General features: G+C 39.8%; 1 protein-coding gene and 1 long non-coding RNA gene across 7 annotated transcripts in view; one reads left to right on the top strand and one right to left on the bottom strand.

Moving 5' to 3' along the window:
* The window catches only part of LOC116660672, a 449,791-nt gene extending 447,600 nt beyond the window's left edge, over positions 1-2,191 (top strand). For all 5 annotated transcript variants that reach the window (XR_004316275.1, XR_004316277.1, XR_004316264.1 and 2 more), the window contains one exon: positions 558-2,191. This is a non-coding gene — a long non-coding RNA (uncharacterized LOC116660672). The remainder of the gene's footprint in view (positions 1-557) is intronic.
* Positions 1-14,213, bottom strand: part of NPR3 (natriuretic peptide receptor 3) — a 67,325-nt gene that overhangs the window by 33,162 nt on the left and 19,950 nt on the right. For both annotated transcript variants that reach the window (XM_032470672.1, XM_032470680.1), the window contains exon 3: positions 13,003-13,169. In XM_032470672.1, coding sequence (XP_032326563.1) covers positions 13,003-13,169 — 167 coding nt within the window. The remainder of the gene's footprint in view (positions 1-13,002; positions 13,170-14,213) is intronic.

Raw genomic sequence — 14,213 nt, 5'->3', positions numbered from 1 at the left:
TTCCACCTAAAGATAACTGGGTAAAGGAAATAAAAAATACAGGTCTCCAAATTTAGGCCAATTGTTAAATTGTTTATTTACACACACACACACACACACACACACACACACACACACACACACACACATAAATTCTCTGCTCGCCTCCTTCCTACCACCAAATCACAGCCTGTTAGAGCACGATTTTTAGAACTTTACAGAATGAAGCAAGTTCATTCCGGGGTGGGGAGGTGGGGATCAGGTGATGAAGACTAATCCAAAGTAATTTCCTACAGCTTGAGCCACTGTCAAATGTCATAACCAGGAAGGGGGGTGAGTCTCCAGCAATATATTCTTCTAGGTCCTCTCTTTTAACAATTGGCTGGACCCCAGAAAGGATGTCATTTAAAACCGCTACTGCTCGCTACTCGCAGGGCCAGGGAGATTTTCTGCTCTCTGCTGCTGGGGCTGTTTTCTTTGGACACTATCACTCAAAGCGCTTAAGCTTCTAAAACCCCTTTGCAATCATTTTTCATAACTTCCAAGAGCAACTCGGTGTGGTTTTCTCCATTTCACAGATTAAAGTCTTTGGCACACAAGGTGGCATGCCCAGGGGTCATCGATTGTAGTTTTCATGCCCATCAATTGACATTTATTGAACCACTACCTTGGGCTCCTCCACCACATCCACCTACACGGACAGCATCATCAATGGCCAGGCCTTATGGACCAGAAATCTGCCCCAAGAGGTTAAAAACCTGCGGCTGCTGTCAGCATCAAACCCCAGAGTCCTCTGTCCATGTAGTGGCCAACGAAGCTGGCAGGGGCCTGCCAGCCGCCCTTCTTGCAAGCTGGAAGGCTGAACACATGGGCATCCCTTTCTGGTTCCTGTCAAATTATGTGAATTGCAGTCATTTTGCCTCTGCTCTCTTAGGAAAATGCAAAGCTTCATGGAAGGGAGTTCACGTTCTCAAAGGACCACACTGCTCTAGCCACAGGGTGGCCGGACTAAAGAAATGTTTCCTGAGCAGAGATCTCTTGTAGAAAAACTAAATTCTGGCATTTGAAAGACTCACTCATCTCCGCTTGACAACAAAATGTCACCTTTATTAGATTTATTTACTTTAAGCCTTCCTTTTCCAGGTTCCTCCTTGAAATGAAATATCTAATTTCAGTAAAGCTAATCTACTGAACCCCTGGTATCTTTGTGTAAAGGAGTTCTTCACCAAGTGGAGAAAGAGGATGCCAAGGTCCTGAGGCTCCCGGAGCACAGAGGCGTTGGAAGGGAGGGGAAAGGCAGAAAGAAGAAATCTGAGCTGTCCTCCTCTACAGTTTTGTCCCCTGCTCCTCACTTACACTAAGGGCATCATTGTTACAGCTGCTGTATGTTCCTTCTGCAAGCTGAACTGGTAATGTGCCTGCCCACCGGCCAAATCTGAAATGACCTGACTCCTCTAGAAAGAATGATGGTGCCTCCATTGTAAAGAGTTGGGCCAAATGCGTGAAATGCCCTTCTGCTCCATTCAGTGGCAACTCAGGAAGAAAAACAAAGTAAAACAGCTAGGCCTTTTGATTGTGAAATGTATTTCCACACCGCTTTGCTATTTCAGTCGTGCATATTTGAGTATATTGTCACTATTATTGCAAAATATCTTTCGAACTGAAATTACATCACTGAGCATAATGGAAAAAAAAACAAAACAAAAGACAGTGATTATCTTGTGAAAGGTCAAAATGACGTCTGTCGCCTGGAAAAATCATTTCTCATAGGTGCTGTGGCCCTTCCTTGAACATTTTCCGACTGCACCAGTTTGACAGCATTTTTGCAGTTAGTAAGTCCACACCTGCCAATATGTGCAAATAACAAGTAAATGGATACTTAATTACAATCAAATGAAAATACTTTAACCAGGAGATTCCCAAGGTTTTTGTTTGTTTGTTTGTTTTTTAATTTTCTAATATAGCACAACTAAAGCTATTTAAAAGTTACAGGAATAAAAAAATTTAAAGCACTTTTCCCTTTCATGGCAGAAAATAAAAGTGATGTATTTTTTTTTAGATTTCAGTACATCTACATTTAAATGTGTTTTGAAAGCCAACTGATATTTGTTTAGCTAGAGAAAAAAAAAAAGGATGGCTTTAATAAGCCATTCCTCTTGCAGTCTTTATTCCACTTGATTACATTTTCCTAATAAAACTAATCTTATTAATATGTTGGCATGTGAACTCATTATTTTTTCTGTTGTTAAAGTCCAACTTGTGGTTTGCTTTTATTCTTTCAAATACAATTAGCAAAGCCCTCCAGTGCCTGAAAGGGCCTTTTCATTTGGACAAATTATTCCCTGGCTGACTTAAAGAAAGGGGTGAGGACACGGTGGGGGGATGGTGTTGAGTGGGGGCCGGGGGTGGGGGCCGGGGGTGGGGGCGTGTCTCCTATTCTGATGCAGCCCTGGCAGACACAAAAGCCTGCCTGTACACACTCTCACCAGAAGTGGGGCCAACACTGCATGCTTCAGCTGTGTTTTTTCTCTTGCACTGGTTTTACTGAAGAGCTAACTGAAAATTTCCAGGAAGCATATACAGTTCTAATTAAATGATATTATATAAGACAAGAAGAGGTGAAGTGCCCGGCCAAGATTTCATGGATGATCTGTTAACTTCTCAACTGATGTCACCTCCCACATTGCATCTGTGCAAAACCAGTGTCAAAACACAAGCTGGGTTAGACACCTTTGCTGTGGGGCCTTCCCCCCACTGAAGGAAATGAGAGTGTTGTTTTTCAGCATATTGGACTTTCCAAAATGTCATGCCTGGCCTATCTAAACAATGATTTATTAAACCCTGTGTCTGTTGGAATACTCTGGCTAGATAAGCTGCAGTTTCCCGGGGCCCCCATTTTGTTTCTGGGTGTCAGAGGGAGACCTGGGAGGGACGGGATGCCCAGGACACACCCCGCCTCCCTAACAATACCGCTGCGCATCAGACGCTGCCACAATATTTGTTTAATTAGTTAAATTTTCAACTTTTAAATAAGGAGAGAAAACAAGCTATGGGTGGCCTGCTAACCTCAAATGAGCAAATATTCAAGGTTATAAAATCACCCCCTGCTCAGAATACCTAGTTAGAAATAAAAACAGAATTTAACCAAGTTCTACCCCAAGTCAAGAACAGAGGTTGCATTAAGAAGTATGAAACTGAACTTGAAAGCCAAAGTACCAAGGATGTAGCATTATTTCATTAAAAAATGGACTCTGCACATTCTCTGTAACTAAAACACCTTTCTTCAACAGCCATCTCTGAGATTAACTAGAGAAATACTTTTTTAAAAATGCTCCTGATCCACTCTTAGAAACTAGGCTCTAGTTTTATTTGCAAAACCACACTTGCAGCTGGATCCTTGCAAATGCAAATTGGACACAGAGCATTGCAATTACTTAATTTGTGTACACAAAGATGAGTTTTGCATATACAAACAGTTTCAGGCCAAAGAATGGAGACCAGCTTGGAGCCAAAGAAAAGTTGGCCCTTTGTATTTTAAAGTTGGAATAATGAAAATTTCCAAGGGATTTGTATGATACAATGTTACAAGCAGCAGAATACTTTATTGTAATAAAAGCCTTCTAAAACAGAGGTGGGTGGGTTGTGATGATTGTTACACTGTGATTTTTCAATATAGAGTAAATTCCGTACCCAGAGAGTGACAATGAATCACAACTTCTAAATTAAGACTAAAGTTAGAAAAACACTTTCAACATGTAATATTAGAAACCTGGGAATGGGAAAGCCCCTGAAGGTGACAGCCCCAGATCTCTGGTTTTATAAACAGAAGAAGCCCTAAGAAGTAAAAGGACCCAGTCAAGGGTTTTCTCAGCCCAAGTCCAGGGTCAGAAGCTCTGCCTTCTCTCCTGCAGCTCCTTTCCCAGAGGGCTTGCCTTCAGTTCTAGAATGATGTTATATCTGCAACACTGGAGATTACTAGGGAGTGGAGCCTATTCAGAGGAGACAGTCTCTGCTACCCAAGGTTGCACTGGAAGGTGATTGAGCCTCACACTGGAAATCTCTGTACAACTTTATGTCTTCAAACGGTTTTCAACTTTTTTCTGAAGTATTTGGTTTTATAATAAGAGAGTCCTAACAGATTCTAGAAAGGGTGTAAAATTGCCACCACTGTTGTGATAAATTACAAATAACCTGCCAGAACACAAACAAGTCCAATTATTTTTATGTAAATAAAAATATGTAAAGTCAACTTAGCTTTTTAAAAATCCACTTTAAAACCTAAACTTCTCCTTAAACTGGCAACAAGATTCCTAGACAATGTTTCTATATAGATTCCTTTTTCAAAGGAAACTGGTGTAAGAGCTATATTAGAGGATACCATTTAGCTCTACACAAGAAAGTAAAGTCTTTAGACACCAGTATGACAAGTCTGTAAAAGAACAACTCTTTTCTTAGTGAGTATGTATTATTGTTAATATATGTTGCTTCTGTACAATTGCTTTTGAAGAATCACAGAAGGCAAGTGTATCTGTGAGGGTAAGAAAGTCAGCATTGAGCTAATAAATCAAGAATTAAGTAGCCACTAGAAGGAAACTATAACCAAATAGGTATTTCTAAAAGAACAAGGGCATTCTGGACCAAAAGAAATACACTGACTCCTTCTCTCAAACACACCCTCTCTTTCCCACTTCCTTCTTTGCTTTGAATATAACAAGATTACCACCATCACCACCACCACCACCACTCTCAAAAATAAATAAAAATACAGCACCACCATCTCTCTATACTTGCATGGTACTAAGATGCAATAATCCAGAGAGACTTCTGGTAAATCACAGCCCTTTAAACACACATTCCCTGAAAAATCCCCACTAAAATGACAATGAAAATTTTAAGGTGTAAAATTACAGTTGAAAGAGTACAGGAAGAAAATGGGAGATGGGGAAATTCAACAAAATTCTGGAAGTTGGAAAGGGGTGAGTGACTCAACAGACCAAAGTATGCAAAGGAGCATGACAGGGACTCCAACAAGAAGCAAGCAAGTCCAGTTCCAGGGCTCTAGAATTGGAGGCACCAGTTACCTCTGGAGGTGAGGATGCAGGGGAGTTGAAAATAGTGGGATTCATTGAAAGGCTGTACAAGGAGCACTTAAACGTCAGATCCCCCACCCTCAACCCTCACGTGGAGAAGAAACTGCCCCTTCCATCCAGGCAGAAGACAGAAGACTTATTGTCTTAATACACTGACGCAAGAAGATCCGAACGGGAGGGTACAGGGCACAGCTGGAGATTGGGTGAAGCATAATACTGAAAATTGAGGTCTAAGTGAAAAGTCTGCAGTCCTAAAGGTGAGATTCCTCTTCTCTGGGCTCCCAGAATGTAGGGCAGCCTTATGACTCTTAAGAAGAAATTTGGAGAATTATTTACTGAAACTGACCAGCCTAAGAAACAACTCCACATAATCATATTTGAGATAACCTCTGAAAAAGCCAGCTTGACATCTTATTACCCTACAATAAAGTCCACTACTAGACAGGTTCCCATGCACACAGAGCTTCTGGAGAACTCTTTAATGGATCACCTTTAAATATAAACAGATAGATAAGGATTACCAACAGTTTAAGAAAAGCTTGTAATATGACAGAGAAAGAATTCAGAATTAACATTTTTAAATAGGAACTTGAAAGAAATAGACAACGCAGGAAGTAAAAAAAAAAAAAAACTTTAAAAAAAAACTCAACCAATGTGAAATATCAGCAATTATAAGAAGCACCTTTGTTTTATGCGCACTTAGAAAGAAAAAATTAAGACAGCCCACCAATTACAAAATGAATCTCAACTTTTGATGAGTTAAAATGAGAAAGAAGTATATTCCAGAACTGATGAAAGGGTATCCTCAGGAAAAGAAGATATTGCAATTAGGAAACAAAATCAGGGTGTTATTTTTTAAAAAGAGAGGCACTCAGAGAACAAGAAGAGCCCTTGTAAATGTAAAATACAATAGCAAAAATTAAAAATTGAATAGACAGTTGGAAGATAAAGTTGTGAAAATCACTCAGCAAATAAAAGAAAATGGCACAGTTCAAAAATAGAGAAAATTAGAGAATCAACTGAGAAGAGCTGACATCCAACTTTAAAATTTTCAGAAAGAGCAAACAAAGTGTTTAGCACAGATTTTAAAAGACTCACACCAAGACACATCATCATGAAATTTCAAAACACCAGTGAGCCAACTGTCTGCCTCTTTGATCTCCAGTTCATTCCCCTCCCTACTTCTGCTTTGCTCTATCTACTCCGTATCATTAGAGAATGATTCTTCCAGGCTGCATTTCCCTGACAGCTGACTCTTGGTTCATTCAGCCAACAAGAAGCACTGGTTGAAGAGCAAGAAAGAGGGAAAAGCCAGGATATTGCTCCTTCTCTCTCTTTGCCTTAGATAGCATCTCTGGCAGAGGCTAGGCTTCTTCCATGCTTCTAGCTCCCATGAGCCACCCTAACCCTTGAATACTGGTCAAACCATCTCTTCTCTGGTCCTTTTAGCTCTAGAGACAGTAATGGCTTTTTGCTGTTGCTAATCTCTGGCTTGCCTTACTCTTCTCTTTAGCATTTCAGCTTTTCCTTCACCTTAAAGTTAGTTTCTCCCAGTAAATTTCTTCTATTGAATTACCTGGTGTGGACTCCATTTCCCTTACTAGATCCTGACTGATACAACCAACAACATAGAGAAAACACTAAAGCATCTAGAGACAAAGGAAAAGAAAACAGCATGAAAAAAATAAATAATCCAAACAGTAACACCAAAAACTGCAACAACAAGAAAATTGTGATGACATCAAAATTTTAAGGGAGAATAATCATCAAACTAAAATTTTATACCCAGCTAAATAATCAATTAATATAACAGTAAAAGAAAATGCTTTTTGATATGCAAAATCTCAAAATATTTTCCACTCATACCCTCTTTGTCCTTCAAAACTAAGGTGAAAATCAACAAAGAATGAGATTTAATATCCAATAAAAAGAGGACCTGATCCAAGAGAGAACTGAAGGTTGATACTGAGAGAACTGAAGGTTGATACTGAGGGAACCAATTAATCTAAACTAGAGTAAGAAGATAAAGGGGAAAAAAAGAAACATCATTATTTAAAATGTTTGGCTATGGGAATGAGAATGAAATAGTGAGAGTTAAATGGAAGCAAATTTTAAAAAACAAGGAAATTACTAACTCCAGAAAAAAACAAAAAGCTACATAGGAAAGGAAATGTAATCCTAAAACACTACATGATTCTGTTGTGTATGTGTGTATGTATGTGTGTGTGTGTGTATATATATATATATATATATAAAAAATAGTAAAAACTATGTTTTTTTAGCTTTTCTTCAAATTTTATTTTGCACCTATACCTTTAACTAAAAACTATGTCATAAAATATTGGAAGAATGGGAGGAAAAAGAAGTATTGCTAGAGAAAAAGTGTGTAAAGGAGCTAATTTTTTTCCATCTTAGGGAATCAAGAAATAATATCAAAAACATCAATATAAATAAGCCATTTTAGAAATATGGAGGGAAACAGCAGAAGCCAATAAAAGCATTAAGGACTATGCCCTCTAAAGAATGAGAGTCCAGAGCGGAGAAGGGCAGAATGGGAGACCCGTGTTTACCTTAACTCTTATGGAACTATGAATTTATTTATAATTCAGTGTGGGTCTTTTTTCATTGAATTCAATCTAGAAAATCATGTGTTATTTTGATTCAAACAACAACAACATCAGGAAAAGAGGGTGAGCTTGACCCAAGGGCAGAGCCAGCTGTTAAAGGGCCAGCCAGTGAATGGGTCTCAGAAGTGCCAAACACAATAGGAGAATGAGGCAAAGCCAACAGTGGGATTTACAGGACAGAGAAGTCAGAGCAGCTGCCAGAGGGGAAAAGATGTCTCCAACACTGGCTCAGTCTAAACTGAGAAGTAGCAGCTGTGACAAATTTAAGTCTACCTCTTAAAGACATAATGTGAAAACACCAGGAGTTGTGAAGACTGGACTGACTCCCTAGTCCAGAATGAAGGAATGAATAAATGAATCTCTCTTTCATCTCAGAAATAAGATTAATGGTTCTAGAATATAAGATGAAGAAATATCAGAGCATTTAGGTATTCATTTTCTTCCAAGGGAGTGGTTTTTCCAAGCTTGCACAATGTCATACCCTATCCATGTGAGTAAATTACAAACAAAGTTTGTACATTATTATAAAGGGTTAACGCACCCTAAGTCAAGAAACTTTGATCCACTTAAAGAGGTCGTGGAAATTTGCATAAATTTGGAAAGCGCCTTTGCTAAAGAACTAAGCGAGCCCACTCCACTGTGTTTGATTTCATTTCTCTAGAAACATGGATATTTTCACACCTGTGTCACATTTGGTCTGCTACAAGATAAACTGTCCAGACTTGTGTGAGTACCGTCAGTGCTTCAGAGTGTGTTATCCTGAAGAGAAAGATGTCTGACGTCCGTGCTGGCACAGGAATGCAGCGCCCGTGGGCTCCCAGAACTTGTGGCCATAGATATTTATAGACCTTCTTAGGTATTTTTAGGTGATGAAGATCTCGCCCAAGATGGGACCACATGGGACCGCATGGTCCAGGATAGAGCTCCCAGCCATGCTCCCTGGAGGATGCCATAAACGGCATCTGATGATTTAGGAAATGATGGTTTACACTACAGAAGAAAGCAGGCAAAATCGATAGCTGCAGATGAAGAGGAGACAGAGTCCCAGCCAGGCTTCATCAAGGGTGAGAAAGAGTAAAGAGAAACTGATATCTTGAAAGCGTCTTTGGGCAGGCAGGGTGCAGGGAGAGGAAGGAAGAGCTTCTGCCTATGCTGCCTGCCAGGCTCACTTGTAGGGCCTGAGACACTTAATCTTCAGGTCATGGGTTTGCCCTCATCTGGGGCACATTGTTATTAAAAAGGTCAGACTGATGTAGTGGAAAAAGAGAGTCACTGAACCAGGAGTCAGGGGATGCAACTAATCTCGGCTTGGCCACCGCACAGCGCATTCTAAAACCAAATACCAGGGCTCTAGACTTGGAACCACTCATGTGGCAGAGGCCAAACACCTCCATTAAGACACCCTTGAGTGAGAGCCACTGCACATGTGGGCGATCCAATAAATAGCTACCAGAGAAGCCTAGACAGGCACTTGGCAGACACTTGTCTGAGCCACGCTGGGAGCCCCAGTGACACTTGAGGGCCTCTCCAGGGGGCTTTACCTCTAACTTTATTTCTGATGACCCCTCAGATGGTCTTCAGAACTCCCACTGCAAAAAGCCATTACTGCCCCCCAATACCATCCCCCACTGAAACTGAACTCCTGGCTTTGTGTACCTGATAAGGTCTAGGCACAGGACTCAGTCACCACCCAACTCTGTTGCACTGACTGCAATATAGTGGTTACATTTGGAAAAGCCACCTCACCTCCCTGGGCCTCAGTTTTCACCACCGTACAGGAAGGGGGTTGGATTTGATGTCCTCTGGTTCAATAGTTACTAAATAACTAAAATAATTAAACATCATAATAAAAGCTTACTTTTATTGGCTGCTTCCTATGCGCCAAGCATACAGTACGAGGGATGCAAGAGTGAGCAGAAACAGACATGGTTCCTGCTCTCACAGAATTCACAGTCTGGTAGAGGAGGCCAGAGTTAACCTAAAAATCCCAGTGACTACAACCCGAGCAGCGTGCTAGGATGGAAAGGAACAGAGGGCATAAGATAGTCCAGAGTGTCAGGAAAAACCGTGCTGAGAAAATGGTATCTGAGTTACTATCTGAAGGATGAGCAGGAAGACCAGGGAGGACACTGACATGTGGGAGTATCACTGGTCACAGTGGTTACATTGGACTGGAATGTAAGAAACAAAAGGAAGAGAAATCATATCCCCCAACCCCTGAATATTTACTTAGTGCCTGATATTGCATTAAATACTATTTATATATACTTCTTGAGTTCTTTCAATGATTTTGTCAGTTAAAAACGATTACCCCCACTTTATAGGCACAGTTTTAAGGCACAGTTTTAAAAACATGCCCAAGAGAAAAACAGCAGGAGGCAGAGCCTGGTCTATGAAACCCCAAGCGTGCACATTTAACCACTATGCTATACTGTACAATACATTGGGCCCTATTAAAACCTGATGTGTCAAAATAGAATAGGTTTTCCATCCTGGAGCTAACTTTAAGAATCTGATGTCAGAATAGAATAGATTTCCACCAAATCTCCCTTTTCCACAACACTCACCGCAGCCACCCATCTCAGCACACTGATAAACCTCTGCAGTGGCACTCAAAAAACACAACTAAACACACATAACCATGAAAGATGGAATAAGTTATTATAATGAGCTCCAATTTCTACTTTACATTATCATTTTTATTTGTTTATAAAACTAATTTTAATGATCCCACCATCAGAGAGAAGCAGTATTGTAGTCTATGACTACAAATAATCTCTAAAGCAACAGTGTTTGGCTTGGAACATATTATGGATCTTCGTAGTAGGTGTACCTTCCAGGGAGGTTTTGCTTGGACTACCATTAAAATAAGATGTAATATTCTGAACACAGGATATCTGATGACCAAGGAGATTCATCTAGAAGTGCGTTGGAATGCCAACCTTTGCCCAATGAGTAGCATCATGTTGGACAACCTGCACTGAAATACCTGAACTTCAACAACCTCAGGAAGGAGATCAGACAAAATGACACCATTTTTGAGTTTTTAAACTGGAAAATTAATATGAACCTAGTAAAGTAAAATAACATACAGTGGCCTACAGAAAGAGAAAGAAAAATACCATATGATATCACTCATATGTGGAATCTAAAAAAAAGGAAAAAAGAAGACACTAACGAACTCATCTACAAAACAGAAATAGACTCACAGATGTAGTAAATAATCTTATGGTTACGAGGGGTAAGGGGGTGAAAAGCGATGAATTTGGGAGTTTGAGATTTGCAAATGTTAGCCACCATATATAAAAATAGATTTACAAAAACAAGTTTCTTCTGTATAGCACAGGGAACTATATTCAGTATCTTGTAGTAACCTTTAATGAAAAAGAATATGAAAACAAATATATGTATGTATATGCATGACTGAGACATTGTGATGTGTACCAGAAATTGACACAGAAATTTACATATTCTGTTTTCCTATCTCAGAATAAAATACAAACTCTAGAAAAAAAATATACAGTGGCCTATGCAAAAGACTTTGATTTTTCAATACTGACACAGGCCACCTCTGGCAGCACTCCTGAAGGAATCACAATGCCCTTTGTGTTCTTTCATATCCCTGAAGCAAAGGATTTGGATGACGATAATACTACCATAGGTTTTCATAAACTTGGTCTCTGCTACAAAAACCTGCTTCTTTCATGATTCAGAACACACTGGCCAATACGGGAGCCACTATTCACATATCACTACGAGTACTTGACCTGAATTAAGATATTCCGTAAGGGTAAAATACACACTTTTTCAAAGACTTCATACAAGAAAAAAATATACACTTTTATTCACAATTTTTACATTGATTAAATGTTAAAATAATATTTTTATATTTAAGTGAAATAAAATGTATTATTAAAATTAATTTCACCTAATTTTTAAACTTTTTTTTTCATGTGGCTACTAGAAAATTTTTAATTACATTTGTGGCTCACATTACATATTTACTAAACAGTGCTGATTAAGAAAGTCAAAACGTATTTTAAATGATGTCTGTATAATATATATATAGCATAATGGCATTTAAGACATTAATATATGTTCATAAGACTATCATTTGATAGCAAATTCTTATATAAAGATGTGTATGATCTTATAAAAACAATACGAAAGAGGCACCATTTATTGAGTTCCAACTTTTTGGCCAGATCATACTACAGACTTCAGTTAGATTGTCTGTAATCCTCCCAACAGGGAGGAGTAATCTGGATGAGGGAGACTGAGTAATTGGCCCCAGATCACACAGCTAGAAAGTGCTACCTCCAGCCTCTGAGTACAGTCTGTCTGAGGCTAATGTCCGAACTCTGTTGTACTTCAAGTAAAGAAATTGGGTGAGACCCTATTTGGAAGTGACCATCTCTTATGAAGTTGGTCATTATCTACCTTGGGCAAGGACTTTCAAGCCCTACATCTGTCATTAAAAAGATATTCCTTTTCTGTTTTGGATAAAGGGGAGTGAAGGGTTTGGAAAACAGCACATCCATCCAACTAGCCTGCTCATCCTGCTCTGAGAAAGAATCTGCAGGAGTTACCCAGAAGTTTGAAGGGCCACACAGAAAAGTGGGCCAGAGGCAGCAAAACAATGGCATCACGTGAGACGTGGTCAGTTGTCTCTGGTGCCACCTCTTAGGAGAGTTCCCCTGCTTAATCCCAAGCCTGGCCTAAGCTTCTGACTCCAGTCTGCTCTTGGAAAATGCACAAGTAACAACAACACCAAGGGTGTGGAGCCCTCAGGAATACTTCAGTAAGAAACAGCTTGCAGCGAAAGGGGACAACCACACTGCCATGAGAGAGAGAAGCAGACTGGTCACAACGCTAAGACAGACTGCCAAAAGAAACAGCCTTCTGAAACCCAGAATACCTTCTGCCACCAAGCTTTGGAAAAATTAAGCATGCAAAACTTTGGCAGTCTTCATCCGCTTTCCCCCTCAGCACGCTCCTAGCAGAATAGGTGATGGAGCTCTCCAGACATCTGCTCAGCATTACCACAAGTACCCACAAAAAGCAATTTCCCTTCCTGCAGCAGTTGAAAACGTGTAAGTGAAGGGTGCGCTGTCAGGGGGCATGGTGGAGAAGGGAAGCCGGGAAACCTGGCCAGAAAGAAAACCACACAGAGAGCAACAGTGACATTCAGACCTGAAGCTAGGAATCTTTGAAGGGCTCAGGATGGGACGCTTTATCACATCTGATTTAATTCAAAGACTGTTTTTCAGGATGCTGAAGGTCTAGGCTCGCAATCAAGCACTTACGTAATCCTCCTCACTGAGCCCTTGCTTCTCAACAGAACTTTTCACCTCCATGGAAAACTTCTCAAACTCAGGTTTCACTGTCCTCAGTAGAGTGATTGTTTGGAGGGATGAGTACGCTTGCTTAGCTTCAAAGTCGTATTTGTCTCCTCTCTTCCACGAGCCATCTCCTACGGGAGAAGTAAAAATATTTATAATTCCAAGCCAGTTATCATAAAAGGGCCATTCTCCCTTTTCCTCTGCGATGCGTCTCTCTGTTTCTTCTGGCGGCTGGGATGGGGGTATTGTCATAGTTTTGCTGTTGGGTATAAAGTGACAATGTCAAGATCCCCAAAGGAGGAGAAGGCCCTTTGGACATGTGTCCCTTTGAAATGTGAGACTGAGAGAAAAGCACTGTTGTGTTAGTTACCTTCTAATAGCCAAGTAACTGTAATTTTCAGCCCCCAAGAATTGCCACACTGAGGGGTAAGAAGTAGGTTTATTCCTTTTTATTCACACTTATTTTTTAATACCTACAATCAACTGTGAAGGTCAATCAAGATGGAACTGTGATATAATTAAACCCAACCTTATATAGATGTGGAAGTCAGGGATGGCTAGGTTCGACAAATTTATGCAAGTAATATATATAAAGTTGGTGCTATTAAGAGAAAAAGGTTTGAGATTATTGATATTTCTTGAAATACTTCTTGAATCACTTCAGACTGAAAATAACTTAGGTGAACTTGAGGATCTATATCTGTCTAGTGCTGGCAACACCTCATAAAGATTATTTACTGGACAAGATCATCACTGAATCAACAGTAATAAAATTAAAAATTGCTAACATTTACTGAGCATATACAACAATAATAAAAGCTTTATTTACAGAATACTTTATATGTGTAAACTCATGTAATCCTCAGAAGATCCTGCAATGTGGGTACAATTATCCTCTCTGTTTGACAGATGAGGAAACTGAGGATTGAGAAGCTGAGTATCCTGCTGCTTCTCCGCTCTCCCTTTCACAAAAGCAAAGGCCAATTACATGGATAAGAATCATTTCTCTCCTCTTTATTATTTCATTTTTGAGAAAACATGTGGCTTACAGGACCCCAAAAGGAAATATGGACCTCTACCTTTTGACCATAATGATAATAATTCAATGAATTATCATCATGAATCCTGGAGGTCTCTGCCACCCCAAGCCCCCAGTCCACAGTGGATGCCGGGTA

Source organism: Camelus ferus, chromosome 3 (assembly GCF_009834535.1).
Source record: "Camelus ferus isolate YT-003-E chromosome 3, BCGSAC_Cfer_1.0, whole genome shotgun sequence".
Taxonomy (NCBI): domain Eukaryota; kingdom Metazoa; phylum Chordata; class Mammalia; order Artiodactyla; family Camelidae; genus Camelus; species Camelus ferus.
Note: the sequence above shows the minus strand (reverse complement) of the source record. Positions and strands in the feature narration are given on the sequence as shown.